General features: G+C 46.5%; 3 protein-coding genes across 3 annotated transcripts; all 3 read left to right on the forward strand.

Moving 5' to 3' along the window:
* Positions 1-474: 474 nt before the first annotated feature.
* LOC142563929 (uncharacterized) lies at positions 475-2848 on the forward strand. The gene is made up of 3 exons (XM_075674658.1): positions 475-572; positions 1559-2055; positions 2754-2848. Exons 1-2 carry the CDS (start codon positions 567-569, stop codon positions 2051-2053), a joined length of 501 nt encoding a protein of 166 aa, XP_075530773.1. The 5' UTR covers positions 475-566; the 3' UTR covers positions 2054-2055; positions 2754-2848.
* Positions 2849-5512: 2664 nt separating this feature from the next.
* Positions 5513-7880, forward strand: LOC142563930 (uncharacterized). The gene is made up of 3 exons (XM_075674659.1): positions 5513-5619; positions 6609-7099; positions 7769-7880. The coding sequence occupies exons 1-2, from the start codon at positions 5614-5616 to the stop codon at positions 7095-7097; spliced, it is 495 nt and encodes a 164-aa protein (XP_075530774.1). The 5' UTR covers positions 5513-5613; the 3' UTR covers positions 7098-7099; positions 7769-7880.
* A 6575-nt stretch (positions 7881-14455) lies between these two features.
* LOC142563931 (uncharacterized) lies at positions 14456-16991 on the forward strand. The gene is made up of 3 exons (XM_075674660.1): positions 14456-14564; positions 15680-16179; positions 16917-16991. The coding sequence occupies exons 1-2, from the start codon at positions 14559-14561 to the stop codon at positions 16175-16177; spliced, it is 504 nt and encodes a 167-aa protein (XP_075530775.1). The 5' UTR covers positions 14456-14558; the 3' UTR covers positions 16178-16179; positions 16917-16991.
* Positions 16992-18455: the final 1464 nt, after the last annotated feature.

Consider the following 18455-nt stretch of genomic DNA (forward strand, 5'->3'; position numbering starts at 1 on the left):
CAAAAAAGAATGAGCCGCGTGGTCAAACCATTGGTGCCTTCTTTCATACGTTTATAGTTCCAATCAGTGCATTACCTGTACGAGTGACTGATAGGAAAAGATGTTATCTTTTAACGTATTGAAAACAAAGGAAAGGGTTTGCGTGAGAATGCGCTTGTCTGCACTCTTCGCATTCGACGGTGCATTTAAAAACAGACAAGGTCCAAAAGACACGCCCGTAGCGCGCCCTATCTTTTGTGCCCTTATACTGCTGTCGAGAAAACTCAGGTGAGTGAGAAGCTCGGGCCATCCTGCATAGCACCCCTGGTTCAAACTTTAGAGCGAGCTGATAACGACGCCTTCGTCTTGGGGCCTGCATCCGTTCATTCTTTTGAGTGCACAGGGCAAGTAACTGCTACAGAGCCCCCTCCCCCTCACTTCCTCTACGCCGGCAGATTCAAGTTGGTTTTTTTTTTAGAATCGAAGGCTCGACGCTTCCCTCCAGCACAGTATAAAAGGAGAGCCACTTTGGAACGGGGAATTATCTCTTCCAAAGATCCCTGCAGAAGACGCCAACCTCCGCCAAGATGAAGGTGAGTACGAATTCGGCCGCTTGTTTGCCATTGCATTGTCTGTTCTGTCCACACGATGCGTGTAACCGTTGACAGCCTAGTATTTAGAGCGCTTTAAGTTCTGCAGTGTAGTGGGGTGCATTCTCATTTGCGTTGTCATTACGGCAGAATCATTGTTTCAGTCTTTAGTTATAAGTTAGCGTATGGTATTTCTTTATTTCTAATGATTTATGTCAGCGCCAGGTAACGTAGCAGAAATTATACAAGTTTATACGGGAGCCTTACACTTTAGCTGATGTTCAGAAACAATGTCTTAAGCGAAGAAGAAGCTGAAACACCTGGTAAAATTACGCAGATTCCATGCACTGTAGGGAATCAATGATATGCGAAGCATTTGCCAAGTACCTGAATATCCAGCATCAGCATCAGGGGTGTATTATTTTTTTTGAAGAATGCTCAGGGCGATACGTAACGTGTTACATTAGCCAAACTAAAAATTCATTTATAATTTTAATACCTTCATTTTCCTAAATGCAGCATAACACAGTGCCCGATTATGGGTAGTGCGGGAGGTGTGGTTATTCTAGCCACCCTGGCCGAGGTGATGGCTTATGCATAATAAAATTTATTTACGCTGAAGTAGCCTTAATGCAAAGCACTGCCCAATTGGCGCTGAATTTGACTGAGCATAATAACGCCGGTCAAATCTACTGGGTTTGCAATAGAAATTGCCCTGCATGATCACCTGTATCAATCATGAGCATTGTCATCCTATACAAAGGATACACTGCACAGCATAATCACGTCCTGCAATCGTGTATACAAGCGAAACAGTCTTCAATAAGTCGCGATTCCATGGCGAGCACTCACTCAGCTTTCTAGCGTATGGGTTCTTTCTTTCCCTATATATAAAATGCGTTTTTTGTATACTTAACATTTATTTGCTATTTCGTCACGTGACGTGGCACCGAATAATGTTAACGGTGGATTTACCTCTGGAAGCGCAGATCTTCCTCGCCGCTGTCTGCGCCCTCCTAGTCTGCAGCGTTTACGCTGCGAAGGAAAAGGTCGAGGCGCGTGGTGGCCTTGTGGGCGCTGGTCTCGGGGGCTACGGCGCCGGTGTAGGACCCGGTCTCGGAGGCGTTGGTCTCGGAGGCGTCGGTCTGGGACATGGTGGTCTCGGAGGAGGCTTCCAGTCCGGCTACGGCTCTCAAGCCGGTGGCCACCAGTCTGGATTCCGGGGTGGCGCTGCTGGACACAACCAGGGGTCAGGCAGTTTCGCCGGCGGTGCCTCCAACAGGAACGTGAACGCCTACAAAGACAACAAGGGCTACAGCCACAGCTCGGGCTTCTCGTCCTCGGACAGCAATGCCTTCGGTTCCGGACACAAGCAGGGCTCGTCCGGTTTCCAGGGTGGAGCTGCCGGACAGCAGGGAGGCTACGGACAATCTTCTCACGGACACCAGGCTGGTGGCGGCTACGGCGGTGGATACCTCGGCTAAATGTGGGTACTTTGCATGAGAAAGCTTTTCAGTGTCAGACGACCACCACAATATATACCAGTGGTCGACACACAACAGACAACGTATTGCTCAAAGTGCTGCGCACGTGTGTGACTTTGCAACACTACTGTGGCAGGTACTCCAAGGCTTTGCTTCTTAACAGAGAGCCTTATTGAGTGAGGGAAAACGAACTTTCGAGCATTCTTTGAATTCCTATTGCGAACGCGTCCCATTGTCGCATAAATACATAAATTATATATATATATATATATATATATATATATATATATATATATATATATATATTATCCGATAACATCAGCATATGAATCAGGTGCCTAGAATTTGTAACTAATTCACCAACATAAAATCAAAGAACCAGTGAAACTAAGTGTTTGATGCAAGTATAGTGTTATGTATATAAAAAAGATTTTATTAAACCGTTTGTAAGGTACAGGATCAAATAAGCATTTTAATATTATGACCAGCACAAATCGACTAAGCGGCGTTTAAGAATCACAAGCGCAAGATATGAACAAAGGAATACCAGCGATTTTTTTTGTGTTTGCGCACGGCACATTGCATAACTACACTGTATTAATTAGTATTTTATATCAGAACCCAGTGAAAGTAAATGTTAAATATTAGTTGTCTCACATTTTTCATCGCAGCACGTAACGATATTTTCGTTTTCTTGCAGATTCTGTGCTTCATCACCGGAGCAACATCGGTGGTCTGCTTCGCTGCAATAAACATGTGAATAAACATATGGGAATAAACATGTGGTCTTCCTTATTTGAGCAAAACAGTATCATTTTGTTTTTGAAGGTTCATATGGCGTCAAGAAAGAATATAGCTTAGAGAACAACACGCCTCTATCACGCCGTGGAAAACCTAACATGGAATAGTTGAACAATTACGCCCCCATCGAAGGGCTGTGGTATTGCCAGATTCGGTCATGAAGGCAGTTCGTCGTGCTTCTTCCCCACTATCACTGAGAACAGGCCTGCCCCTCCAGAGGTGACAAGCAGTAGTACACCTGAACATTTTTGACCAGTTATAAGGTATACTTCCTTGCGTTAGGGGCCCGACTAGAATGCCACGTAAGTAAAGCCTAGCGAGCGGTGAAAGTAAAATGTAAAAGCTGTGATACCGATTCGCAGTGAAACCCCAGATTGGCTGTGACCAAGTGAAGAGTATACACTCTAAAAACAACCTAGCGCCCATTGCGGCGTAGTCTCCCCTCCACACTATACACAGATGCCGCGCAGTACCCCCAAAGAGCAGCCATGATGGCCAGCGTTGTCGTCTATAACCTTCAAGAGGTGGTCTCGATGACGGTCCGCACAGCCATCGGCTTGGCCATCACCACTAGTCTGATCAACGAATACGTCACAATTATTTCTGACTCCCAGGCAGCTTGCCGTAGCTACGCGAGAGGCAGAATATCTTCAATCGCTCACCGACTCCTCAAACAAGCCTCCCAATTCCCGGACGTTGAAATATTGTGGACTCCAGGACACGAGTCCCTCCGTGGAAATCAGCATTCGCACGCTGTAGCCCGAGCTCATGCCTCCCGGGCGCCACAAGAGAGGGATACGGCTGCGTCTACGGAGCCCGTACCTCTACAATACAACGCCGTACTACAACACCACAGATTGAGCAGAGGACAATACCCACCACCATACACCACCCTCTCACGTGAAGACGTCGTAACATGGTGACAACTACAAACCAATACATACCCCCTTTTAAGCAGACTACACGCAATACACCCTACACCCTACACTATATTCATACAAATGTCCCCTGTGTAACGACTACGCCTCCCTATATCACCCCACATGGGCGTGCCCCAACGTCAAGGCAGCCCCGCAAATACCCAACCCCACATCCGAGCAGTGGGAGGCCGTGCTGACTAGTTCGAACCTTCGTAACCAGCAACAACTGGTGCGGCGGGCCCGGGAGACAGCTGTCTTCCTTGAAAACTTTGGGCTCGCTACTTTCCTGTCAAGACTGCTATGTCATGCTAATTACGCACATGGCACTCACCACTTGGAAGTACCGTGCGCGCCGCGTTAAAGAGAAGAAAGGTACCCTATGCAGATAACGGATATTTTTTGGGTGCACGTTACGCTCCAAAGGGTGCAAACCGTTTCAGAGCGTGTCCGAGATATGAAAATGTCGAAAAGCTCAAGCTATCCATGCGAGTGCACAGTGCAGTCCACTGTTAAAGGGAACACATGAACGTCAATCTCGCGCGAATTTTTTTTTGTCTGACAAATGTAGAATTATCCCGCTTTGCAGCAGATGACTACTGGTGTGCGCCGCTGGTACCTTTCTACACATTGGTGCAGGGCATTGACGTAGCTTCAGCATGTACAGTCACCCGCAAAAATTTACGGGGCACGGGTTTCACGACAAATGCGGATTTCTGCTCTGTTAAAGCGTAGCAGTTCTAATTTAATTGATTACAGTGCAGTTCCCAAGAACTGCTACTGATCAACACCTTTAATTAGAGGCTACGTGCACAGGCTTCACGGGAATTTGGCTCTTTCGCAAATCCCGCGTCTCGTAAGCTTTTGTGGCTGTCTGTACATGAAGCTGCAGCTCCAACAGAGTGAGAGCCGCGCATTGGAGTGCTCCCTTTAACAGTGGATCGCACTGTACATGTTTGCGATCGAGATTAGAAGCGCGAATATTGGTGAGCAGGAGCTCGGCAGACCAGTGCTCAACTAACGAAGCTTAGTTGCTATGAAGTTGCGCCACTGAGTTCTTGGTCGAGGGTTCGATCCCGGCCGCACCAAACGCATTTTCGTGGGGACCTAGTGCAGAAACGGTCGTTAAAGCACTCTCGGGTGGAAACTCGTCCCTCAACTAGCCTTTGGCTATCGGTCCACATAATGTGCGCATACAATTGCATTCATTTCACCAGTTTTGTGAAATAAACTTCAACTTCGACCTCACTTGTGCTAGACTTCACAAGTGGCCGAAAAATAAAGAGCCACGTGGTCAAACCGTTGGTACCGTCTTTCATACGTTTATAGTTCCACTCAGTGCATCAAGTAACTGATAGAAGACAAAAACGTTATCCTTTAACGTATTAAAAACAAAGGAAAGGGCTTGCGTGACTATGCGCCACGTCTGCACTCTTCGCATTGGACGGTGCATATACCGACAAGGTCCGAACGAAGAGACACGCCCACAACGTGCCCTATCTTTTGTGCATTTCTACTGCGCTCGATCAAACTCCGGTGAGTGAGAAGCTCGGGCCATCCTGCACAGCGCCCCCGGTTCAAACTCTCGAGCGAGCTGATAACGACGCCTTCGTCTTGGGGCTTACGTCCGTTCATACTTTTGAGCGCACAGAGTAACTGCGCAAGGAAATCGCCGGAGTGCTCTCCCCCTCACTTCCTCTACGCCGGCGGATTCAAGTTGGGTTTTTGTTTGGAATCGAAGGCTTGACGCTTCCCTCCAGCACGGTATAAAAGGAGAGCCACTCTGGAACGGGGAATAATCTCCTCCAAAGATCCCTGAAGAAGACACCAACCTCCGCCAAAATGAAGGTGAGTTCGAGTTCGGCCGCTTTTTTGCCGTTGCATTGTCGGTTCTGTTCACACGGCGCGTGTAACCGTTGACAGCTTAGTATTTAAAGCGCTTTAAGTTCTGCAGTGTAGTGCGGTGCCTTCTCATTTGCGTTGTTATTACCGCAGAATCAAAGTTTTATTCTTTAGTTATAAGTTAACGAATAGTATTTCTTTATTTCTAATTATTTTTGTCAGCACCAGCTAATGTGGTAGAAATTATACATGTTTCTACGGGAGCCGCACACATAAGTGATGTTCAGAAACAACGTATTAAGCGAAGAAGCTGAAACACCTGGTAAAAGAATTACGCAGATTCCACGCACTGTACAGGAATCAATGATATGCGAAGCATTTGCCATGTACCTGAATTTCCAGCATCAGCATCAGGGATGTATTTTTTTATTGAAGAATTCCCGGGGCGATACGTAACGTGTTACGTCAACCAAACTAAAGATTCATTTATAATTTTAATACCCCCATTTTTATAAATGTAGCATAAGACAATGTCAAATTTAGGGTAGTGCGTATAGTGTGGTTATTCTAGCCACCCGCGCCGGGGTGATGGCTTGTACATAACAAACTTCATTTACGCCGAAGAAGCCTTAATGCAAAGCGCTATCCAAATGGCGCTAAATTTGAGCCAGCATAATGACGCCTGCAACATCGACAGGGTTTGCAATAGAAATTGCCCTGCAAGATCACCTGTATCACAATCATGAGCATTGTTATCCTATAGAAATGATACGCTGCACAGCATAATCACGCCCTGGAATTGTGAATACAAGTGCAGAAGTTTTAAATAAGTCGTACCTCCATAGCGAACACTCACTGAACTTTCTTGCGTATGGCTTCTTTCTTTCGCTATACACTAAAATGTATTTGGTGTATACTTAACCTTTACTTTACTCTTTCATTACGTGACGTGGCACCGAATAATGTTAACGGTGGATCCATCTTTGGAAGCGCAGACCTTCGCCGCCGCTGTCTGCGCCCTCCTAATCTGCAGCGTTTACGCTGAGGAGGAGAAGGTCGAGGCGCGCGGTGGCCTTGTGGGCGCTGGTCTCGGGGGCTACGGCGCCGGTGTAGGACCGGGTCTTGGCGGCGTTGGTCTCGGAGGCGTCGGTCTGGGACATGGTGGTCTCGGAGGATACGGAGGAGGCTTCCAGTCCGGATACGGCTCTCAGGCCGGTGGCCACCAGGCTGGATTCCAGGGCGGCGCTGCCGGACACAGCCAGGGGTCAGGCGGTTTCGCCGGCGGATCTTCTAACAGGAACGTGAACGCCTACAATGACAACAAGGGCTACAGCCACAGCTCGGGTTTCTCTTCCTCGGACAGCAATGCCTTCGGTTCCGGACAAAAGCAGGGCTCGTCCGGATTCCAGGGTGGCGCTGCCGGACAGCAGGGAGGCTACGGACAATCTTCTTACGGACACCAGGCTGGTGGATACCTCGGCTAAATGTGGGTACTTTGCATGAGAAAACTTTCCAGTGTCAGACGACTACCACAATACATACCAGTGGTCGAAACACAACAGACAACGTATTGCTCAAAGTGCTGCGCACGTGTTTGACTTTGCAACACTACTGTGGCAGGTACTCCAAGGCTTTGCTTCTTAAAAGAGAGCCTTATTGAGTGAGGGAAAACGAACTTTCGAGCATGCTTTGAAGTCTTATTGCGGGTTACCATTAAAGTTACTGGAAACGCGTCCCATTGTCGCATAGATATATATATATTATCCGATAACATCAGCATATGAATGAGGGGCCTAGAATTTGTAACTAATTCACCAATAAAAAAATCAAAGAACCAGTGCAACTAAGTGTTTGATGCAAGAATAGTGTTATGTATATAAAAAAGATTTTATTAAACAGTTTGTAAGGATACAGGATCAAATGAGCATTTTAATATTATGACCAGCACAAATCGACTAAGCGGCGTTTAAGAATCACAAGCGCAAGATAAGAACAAAAAAATACCAATGATTTTTTTGTGTTTGCGCACGGCACATTGCATAACTACACTGTATTAATTAGTATTTCATATCAGAATCCAGTGAACGTAAATGTTAATATTAGTTGTCTCGCATTTTTCATCGCAGCACGTAACGATATTTTTGTTTTCTTGCAGATTCTGTGCTCGATAACCAGAGGAACATCGGTGGTGTGCCTCGCTGCAGTAAACATGTGAACAGACATATTGGAATAAACATGTTGTCTTCCTTATTTGGAGCACAAATGTATCACTTTGTTTTTGTCGGTTCATATGGCGTCAAGAAAGAATATAGCTTAGAACAGCACGCCTCTATCACGCCGTAGAAAACCTAAGATAGAATACTCGAATAATTGCGCCCGCATGGAAGGGCTGTGGTATTGCCAGATTCGGTCATGAAGGTAGTACGTCGTGTTTCTTCCCCACTATCACTGAGAACGGGCCTGCCCATCCAGAGGCGACAGAGAGTGGTACATCTGAACCCTTTTGACCAGTTGTAAAGCATGCTTCCTTGCTCCAGGGGTCCGAATAGAATACCATGTAAGCAAAGCCTACAGCGAGCGGTGAAAGTTACATGCGAAAACGGTGATACCGATTCGCAGGGAAACCCCAGATTGGCTGTGACCAAGTGAAGAGCAAATGAAGAGTATACACTCTAAACACAACCTAACGCCCATTGGGATGTATGTTGTCCCAAACTAGCCATCATCTTCCTCGCATGAGCTGTCTCCCTTGAAAACTTTGGGCCCGCTACTTTCCTGTCAAGACAGCTGTAGGTGACGCTAATTACGCACATGGCACTCACCACTTGGAAGTACCATGCGCACCGCGTTAAAGAGAAGAAAGGTACCCAATACAGGTAACGGATATTATTTGGGTGCAATTAGCTACGCTCCAAAGGGTGCAAACCGTTTTTAGAGCGTGTCCGAGATTTGAAAATGTCGAAGAGCTCAAGCTATGCATGCGACTGTACAGTGCGATCCGCGGTTAAAAGGAACATATGAATCTCAATCTCGTGCAATTTTTTTCCTCTGACAAATGTAGAATTACCCCGCTTCGCAGCAGATAGCTTCTGGTTGGTGCCGCTGGCACCTTTCTGCACATTGGCGCAGGGCACTGACGTAGCTTCAGCATGTACATGCAGCTGCGGCACCAACAGAGTGAGAGCCACACATTAGGGTGTTCCTTTTAGCAGTGGACAGCACTGTACATGTTTGCGATCGAGATAAGAAGCGCGAAGATTAGTGAGCAGGATCTCGGAAGACCAGTGCGTAACTAACGAAGCTTATACCCCTGTCACACTGGATGTATTGACGTAATTCCAATCAAATGGCGTTAGCATTGAATGACATTATTCGGTTGCTACACAGCGATATTTAATGCCATCAGAATCGAATGACTTTCGCAATCAAAGCGAACGCATGCTCTCCACCCCAAAGAGAAGGCAAAATATGACACTGAGGGTTGGTAGTTTCAGAATCATTCATGTAAAGAGGTAATCAATTTTGCGCAGTTTAAGGAATCTGGGATTTTACCTAAAGAAAAACTGTACGGCAGGCTGTCACAAAATATTCTTACTCTGCCCCTCAATGGCGTCTGCCAGCCGTTGCTCTACTAGTCGGCCATACTGCACACAATCGGGTGTTTCTATGCAAATGTTTTCAGCGCCTCGAATGGTATCTGCATCTACGTGACAATCGGGCCTCTTCCTCTAATTAGGATGCATTGCCCGCAATGCAAAGCACGCATCAACTAACCGCTTCACCTACTGCAACTGAGCATTGTTCAGCGCTGCCCTCGCAGTCATATTCTTTGTCTGCAATGTATCGGCTATGGCTACTGAGCTGCTTGAGCCATGTTTTGGATTATAGAGGCCTGCCATTCCGTAATTAAAAGTTTTGCATGTGTGTTAGTTCAGTGGAGCGACTCCCCATATTTGTATTAAAATAAATGGATTGATTTTTCAGACATTCTACACAGTGCTTGTTCCACTTTTATCACCGTTTTTTTGCAGTGATCGCCATTGATACCATGACCGAATGACATTGAATTCATGACATTGATATCATGACCGAATGAATTTTTCCTGTGTAGCACCTCCACGAATCGCATGGAATTCCCTGCATCGAATGCCATTCGAATCTAATGACATTAGAATGTCTAGTGTGACAGGGGTATTAGTGGCTATGAAGTTGCGCCACTGAGTTTTCGGACGAGGATTCCATCCCAGCAGCAGCAAACGCATTCTCTTGCGGGCCTAATGCAGGAACAGTCGTGTAACTATATATATAGGTACACGTTAAAGAACCCGAGATGGCCAAAATTAATTCGGAGTCCCCCACTACGGCGTGCCTCATAATCAGATCGTGCTTTTGGCACTTTATGATCTGCAATTTTAATATCAGTAATGAAGCGTAGGTCCGGGTTGTTTAGTGGTTTTTACCGTGTACCTCTATGCACTCAAGATACCGTATTCATTTATCACACCAGCGTCGCCGATACCTACTGCTACGGATGCAAATAGCTCGAAAGGCCCCTGGCTTGTGCAAGCATACAGCTACAGAGTAGGGTAGCTGCGGCTTGTAGGAAACTATTACTCGAAATTGACCGTATACCAAGTATGCCTTGCCGCAAGCAGTTACCCGTCGGGGGATTCACACGAAAGACATACAGAATCAACTATTTGGACCGAGGAACATGTGTCACGTTGCACGCGCTTCTGATGTCGCCCATGTACTGGCGTCCGCGCTGGTCAGCCATTATTGACAAAAAATAATAATTGGGTAGGCTGCATTAGAGATGCAGGTGCAGTGGAGTATGTGAAACGTCTTGAGCGTACTGTCCTACCAAATACACAAGTTACACTTACGCGTTAGAAAGCTTGCATGCATAACTTATGATGCAGCTAGTGGTATCTTGTGGTCTAATTTTGCAATCGTGCTCGCCCCGTATTGTAGTGAACCCGGATTTCGTTTTCGTTTTTTTTTTCTTTTTGAGAGTAGTTAGGTATTAAGGGCCCGGAAATGACCCCTTTCCCTCTACTAGTGGCGCCAAAACTTTCCTGCGCTAAGATGCTTCACTGCTTTCCCTCTCCCCCCGCTTCGTGCTGGGTGGAGAAAAGCATGTCATCCGCTACAGTACCCCCCATTTTCATAATCCGTCGGCGGCGACCCACGCCAAGCGTATGGCTTTGAAATGAGTTTTTCCCCCCGAAATAGATGCATTTAGAAGCATTCTACCCACCATCAGGGTAGACGGGAAAGCAGAGCACGCAATATACAGAAGAAATTCGGTAGCAGCAAGGACTCCACATTTGTAGACGCAGCTAGATACAGACACAAGCGCGCCTACACAGCAGTGGTGATAAATTACGAGGGAAAATGCATGACCAGCACTACAGTCAACACGCTACATGCAGAAACCGCAGAGGAAATAGCTATTGCGCTAGCCATAGCACAAACACAAGCGGCCATAACCATCAGTGATTCCCAGACGGCCATACGAAAGTTCGCCAACGGTCGAATCTCCCTAGAGGCACTACGACTACTAAACTCCTAAAATTAGCTAATAACCGCGTCAAAAGTGTCGATCTCATCTGGACACCCGCTCACACACTACCAGACGGTATAGCAATGAGGCGGCGCACCGCATGACTCGAGAGCTTACGGATCGAACCTCGGTTTAAATCAGGTGATCGCTCTGTCCCACTTAACTATCGTCCTATCTCATTAACTAGCAACATATGTAAACTTCTCGAGCACGTCATACACACACAAGTCATCAACTACCTAAAAGACCATGATATCATCTTCAAGTACCAGCACGGTTTTCGCAGGGGTTATTCATGCGACACTCAGCTCGCCGGATTTACTAACGATATATTTTCCGCATTTAACGAAGGATTCCAAGTTGACGCAGTGTTTCTTGACTTCTCTAAAGCTTTTGATCGCGTTCCTCATCACAGGCTTCTAATCAAATTAACACACTTAAATATTCACCCAAACGTTCTTGCATGGATTAAAGATTTTCTCTCCAACAGACAACAGTTTACCTGTGCTAATGGCTGTAACTCTTCTTCTGTTCCTTTAACATCTGGAGTCCCCCAGGGCAGCGTCCTTGGTCCCCTACTTTTCTTAATTTTCATTAATGATCTACCCAAATGTGTCTCATCTCGAATTCGATTATTCGCAGATGATTGTGTTATATATCGTAATATTAGTAATGACGCTGACCGACTTTCCTTACAAACTGATCTTGATGCTGTCACCGCTTGGTGCTCTTCGTGGTTAATGTCTTTAAATACATTTAAAACCAAGCTCATGTCATTTACCAACCATTCCACTCGACTTCCTACCACCTACTTTCTCAATAATGCTAGAGTAGAACTTGCGCCAACTTACAAGTATCTTGGCCTTCATCTTCAGTCTGACTTAACTTGGCATTACCATATTAACACCGTCTTAGCATCAGCTAACCGAGCACTCGGTCTTCTTAAACGTAACCTCAAGCACGCACCTTCTCACTTAAAAAAACTTGCTTATATCACGCTGATCCGCCGAAAAATTGAATATGCTTCTGCCATATGGGATCCCGATCAAGCATACATAATCAACAACATTGAATCTTTGCAAAACCGTGCTGTTCGCTTCATCTTTTCCGATTATTCACGCTTCACCAGCGTCACATCGTTAAAACAACGTGCCGAGTTGGAATCACTATCACGTCGACGCCAGTTTGCTCGCCTAACCTTATTTCATAAACTTTATCACCATTCCACGCTTCACGAAGACTTCTTTTCACCACCCCCTGCAGTTTTCCCGCGCCGTGACCACGCTAACAAAGTAAAACGCATAATGTGTCGCTCGTCGCTCTACGCAAAATCATTTATTCCTCGCACAATAATAGAATGGAATAACCTACCATCACGCATAGCTACTGAAGTTAGCCTACCATCTTTCCAAACTTTGTTGCAAGAAAACGGTTAGTGGTAGCAGATTAGATATTACTTATGCCTATATGCACATATTAACATATTATGTAAAATGTTCTTGTGTTTTGATGACTAAGTGCATTTACCCCTTGTTCATATCTATATATTTTATGTTCCTTGTGTGTATGTTTATTTTATGTAGTTTTATTTCTTGTGTATATTTCATGTTTGTACCCCCCCCCCCTATGTAATACCCTCATGTGAGGGCCCTTAGGGGTAATGTAAATAAATAATAAATAAAAATAAATGACTCGAGAGCTTACGGATCGAACCTCGGTTAGCGCCTCACCGACTACCGATGAGTGGGAGTGGGAAGACCGAATGTCCAGATTTCCCGACATTACACAACACCATAGATTGAAGAGGCGTACTTACCCGCCGCCGCACCCAAAATTAAGCAAAAGCCAGTCTGTCGAAAGGCGGCAGTTAAAGACCCAGATACACCCAGATTTATACACGACGGACAAGTGCCAACATTGCGACTCTATTGCCGCCCTGGAGCATATCCTATGGGAACGTACGGATGTAATACAGGATAACGGTGATGCAGCCTCAAACAGCGACAGCCTCCGCGGGCGCGGGGAGTCTGCGTTGCTCAGCTCGGACCTGCAGCACCAACTCTGGGCCATCCAGCGAGCCCAGGAAGCCGCGAAGGGCCAATAACTCTTGGCTGAAACCTAGGCGGGGTCCAGGCCCACCCCACCAAATCACAGGGCACTGAATAAAGTTATTTGAATGAATGAATGAATGAATGAATGAATGAATGAATGAATGAATGAATGAATGAATGAATGAATGAGTACGCTACTTGTGTGGGTAGCAGTGGCATGAAAGCGTGAGTGCTCGACATGATTCTAATGCACGTTTTTGCAAGATGGTCTTTTCTGCGAAGCACTCGAATTGTCTAACTATAGAATTCTGCGAGTGACTTGGGGAAAGCGATAGGCGCGAAATCTCCTTATCGTAAGCTAATTTGTGGTTGGAGCGACGGATGTTGCCGTATTTGATAGATTCCTAGTGCGCAGACTTGGACTTTGAGTTCTCTGAGAAGGCGCTCTCGTGCGAACCTGCCACAGCAACTCAAATGACGAAGAAAAAAACAAGCCGCTAGGAAGTATAGTAAGGCAACACTTCTGTTACATATCTGCACCTAGTGTGAGTTATATCCTACATAAGTCGGGCGAAACTTCCTTATGTTTCACCTGTTATCTGTAACTTTGCTCTTTAAAAGTAAAGCACCGCTGTCTGAACCTTTGAAAGTCAAAACGAGAATGCCAATTTCTTTTTTTCAAAATGTACCTTTTCTACAAAGTAGGAATGGCTATAGCGTTCTTAATAGCCAGACTGAATATGCAAGCACTCAGGTGATACTTCTAAACCGGCCTTGCGCATAATACGGGATCTGCTCTTTCCCACTTCCTGCTCATTAAAGAGATGGTTTGCTAACGAATTAGGCTTTAGAAGAGAATACAACCAGACGCTTGACCTTATGGGTGCAGCCCTCGAACACTTTCGGATATCCGAAAAGAGCGACAAACCGCGCCGTTCTATATCACTAGTTCAACGAGAAAAGAAAAGCACAAGGAAAGTTAGAGATAGAGAGTGCAGCAACCGGAGAACAGGGATGGGCGGAAGTGGTGCAAGCCACTGGAAAAGCCACTCCCGGTTCAAACTTTAGAGCCAGCTGATAACGACGCCCCCGTCTTGCTGCCTACTTTCGCTTATACGTTAGAGTGCGACAGGTAAATAACCGCGACCAGGGACTCGCAGAACTGTTTCCACGTCACTTCCTCCTGCGGCGGCGGATTCAAGTTGTCTTTTTTGTTTTGAGTTGAAGGCACCACGCTTCCTTCGAATCCGGTATAAAAGAGCAGCCACTCTCGAACGGGGAATCACCATTTCCAAAGATCTCGCCAGAAGACACCCATCTCCGTCGACATGAAGGTGAGTTTGCTTTCGGCCGGTTGTTTGCAGCAGCGCTGTCGGTTCTATTCGCACGATGCTTATAACCGTCGAAACCATGATATATACAGAGAGCACTGAATTCTGTAGATTTATTAAGGTCTATTCGCATTTGCAGTATTATTTACGCAGTTTATATGCCGTAATTTTACTACAGATCTCCGTTGCCCTATAGTATTTCAATAGTTTCAAAATATTTGTGCTATAGGCCAGCTAATTCAGTAGAAAAGTTCTCATGATGTATTTCCTCTACAACAGGTCTGCAGAACCAATGTCTTAGAAGAAGCACGTTCTGATATTGCGTGAAATAATAAGAAACGTGCAGATCACATGCACTGTGGAGAATTAATACTGTGCGAAGCGTTTTGAAAGTATACTAACATGTCTATCGTGTATACGACGTCTGGCTTTTGTGCCGGGTGAACCTGGTTGGATACTACTATCGGACATGTAATTATTTTTCTTTGACGCGCTACAGAAACCTACCTACGTGCGTGGCATCGCTTATCGAATTAGAAAAACAGTAATGTTAAGCATAACATATTGTATTAGCTAAATATAACATTTCCTTTACAATTTCAGCATCTTCAGTTGTCTAAATGCAATATAAAGCAATTGTAAAGTATGGTTAGTGCGGATAGTGTCGTTATCCTAGACATACTAGTGAGGAGCTTACACTTCACATGCGCCTAAGTAGCCATACGTCAGAGTACTGTTCAAATGGCGTTATAAATTTGAACGATCACTAAATTGACGCCGGTAACATCGACGGGGTAATACCATAGAGGTTGCTCTGCGAGAGCGTGTACTGTGTCACCATCATGAGCATCGTTATCCTGTAAAGAAGAAACGCTGCAGATCGAAACCACGCCGTGCAATCGTGAATACAGACGAAGAAATTTTGCAGAAGTCGGGGCGCCATGATCAACAGTCATTGAGCTTTTCGGCGTACGTCTTCGTCATTTCGCTATACCTAACACTGCACTGTGTGTATGCACTAAAATGTACTTTATGTATACGTAGCATCTACTTTACTCTTTCGTTGCACTACATGACACGGAATAATGCTAACGATGGATCCATCTTTCCAAGTGCAGACCTTCACGGCCGTTGTCTGCGCCCTCCTAGTCTGCAGCGTTTACGCTGAGGAGGAGAAGGTCGAAGCGCGCGGTGGCCTTGTGGGCGCTGGTCTCGGTGGCTACGGCGCCGGTGTTGGACCTGGTCTTGGTGGCGTTGGTCTCGGAGGCGTTGGTCTGGGACATGGTGGCCTCGGTGGATACGGAGGAGGCTTCCAGTCCGGATACGGCGCTCAGGCCGGCGGCCACCAGGGTGGATTCCAGAGAGGCGCTGCTGGACACAACCAGGGTTCCACGGGTTTCGCCGGCGGTGCTTCCAACAGGAACGTGAACGCCTACAATGACAACAAGGGTTACAGCCACAGCTCGGGCTTTTCGGCCTCGGACAGCAAGAACTTCGGTACCGGACACAACCAGGGATCGTCCGGGTTCCAGGGTGGCGCTGCCGGACAGCAGGGAGGCTACGGACAATCTTCTCAGGGACACCAGGCCGGCTACGGCGGTGGATACCTCGGCTAAATGTGGGTACCTTTCAGGAGAAAACTTTCCAGTGTCAGACGACCACCACAATACGTAACTGTCGTCGAAGAAAGGCGAAGTATTGATTTAAGTGCTGCGTGTGTGGCTTGCGACTACACACTGGCAGGCACTACAAGGCTTTCCGTGCTAACAAGAAATCTCATTTGGCGAGAAAAAAAAAGACAGCCGCCGCAACGTGGAACGTGCACTGTATACTCCATTTCGTACTCCTATTCAGGGCGCAGGAAACTGGCAACACTGTCAGTTCAATGTATAAGACTTCGTTTCTCCAAGGACGTCGGGTCAGGAGGCCCTGTCCTTCTTATGGTCACTGTCCAACTCTAGGAGAGACTTATTCTTCACATCACCCCGGAAGCAAAGAACCATACAAACAGTAAAGTGTCTGCTGGTGCAAGAAAAAAATCAAAGGTCAAAGAAAAGCTGGAACTACGCATTTGCCTCTGGACTTAAGTTGCGTTAAACAAATCTAGCTTGTTAAACCATTTATAATGAGGATGAAATAATACATAGGAAAACGAACAGCACAGATGAGTAATATTTCGATATGTTTAGAAATACCCACCAGAATATATAGAAGGAAAGATTCGCATACTTCGCATACCACATTGCACAGTTGCGCTGAATAATCAGTTTTATTGCTTATAACAAAGTGAAAGTTAGGAAAAAATGTAATTACATTAATTGCAGCCCGTAACCGTGTTTTATTTTTTGTATGCAGAGACGGTGCTTTACCCGCAGACTCGAGGGTCTACTTCGCTACAAGGTCATCTCAGGAGAAAATAAACGGCGCCCAATATTATTTATGAGTACAAATGTCTGATGTTTTCCTCGTTTCACGTGTCACAGGCGAGTCTACAGCTTGCATCTATCACATCATAGACAAATTGAGCTATAACAGGGTAGTTGACAATTAAATGGCGCCCTCAACCACCGAGTCCCAAATTGAACAGGAGGCAGGCCATCGCCTGGCGACAACTCCAGACGAACACCTTCCCTAATCCATTCCGTCTGAAACGTATCTTCCCAGATAAGCATCCGGACGACACGTGCAAATTGTGCCAGGGAGGACCAGCAACACTCAAACACATGCTGTGGGAGCGCAATGTAGATATAGGAGGGATGGCAGTTACTCCGGAGACCCTGTCGTCGAGGTGGGCTGCCGCTCTGCGCAGCTCAGACCTCGGAATCCAGACGTGGGCAGTCCAGCAAGCCCGTGAGGCGGCGTTGTGGCAGGGCCTTGACGTTCCCCCGTGGGAGACCTGAGCCCGGGTCGCGTTAAACCTTGCCCGACGTACAAGAAAGTTGTATCCATCCATCCATCCATCCATCCATCCATACATACATACATACATCCATCCATCCATCCATCCATCCATCAGTTAACGACTGTCGTATTGCCAGATGGGACCAGGAAAACAATACATCCTTCTGCTTTCGCAATATTAGAGAGTTTTACGTGTCCGGTATTCCGGTGTATGCAATGGCGTTTGCGTAATACCGGCTTACCGGGCGTTGGTAGCGACATCTTGTGATGCTTTGTCTAACCACAATGACTATTAGGCACGTTTTCGTGTTCTATGAGTGTTCTTGCCTAAAAAAAAACAGGTGGGATCGCCATTCCGGCCGCTCTCGTTGGCGCCTGCGCTAAGCCGCTAATACGCAAACGCCATTGCTAATGCGGGAATACCGGACACGCTAAAACTCCCTATTGCTGAGAACGGGCCCATGCATACCGAGGTTGGAAACAGAGGTACGTTCCGTGACCCACGAAAAAATACACTCACTCGTGCCAGGGATTCGATAAGCATGTGCAACACGCGAACTTAAAGCATAACTACGGCCGATTGCAGGTGCAGTTTGCAGTGCACATATGGCCGGCAGTTAAATACCACAAGTACGCCATGACATAAGCGGTCCGCCCTCCGGGGATTTCACAAAACAGACCGAATAACCGGTTTCTATTGGCAAACACGTGTCGCATGACCGGTTGTCGCAGACGCGCTTGAATTTGCCTGGGCAGCCAATACGGACAGCGGGTGGCCCGAAGTGACAAATGGCGTGGCATTACAAAATGAATTCTTGATTATTCACTCACCGCGCCCTGCGGTTTCAGACCCAATGAAGCTTGTGGATCTCGGCGCGGAAAGGTGGACGAGCAGTTAATGACTTAGCAGAGTAGACAGAAGGAAGAGGAATTAATGTGCATGGTTTCATGAACACAGCCAGACACGCTGGCATGTAATTCTCGCTGGCCGGA

This window comes from Dermacentor variabilis, chromosome 11, assembly GCF_050947875.1.
Source record: "Dermacentor variabilis isolate Ectoservices chromosome 11, ASM5094787v1, whole genome shotgun sequence".
NCBI lineage: Eukaryota > Metazoa > Arthropoda > Arachnida > Ixodida > Ixodidae > Dermacentor > Dermacentor variabilis.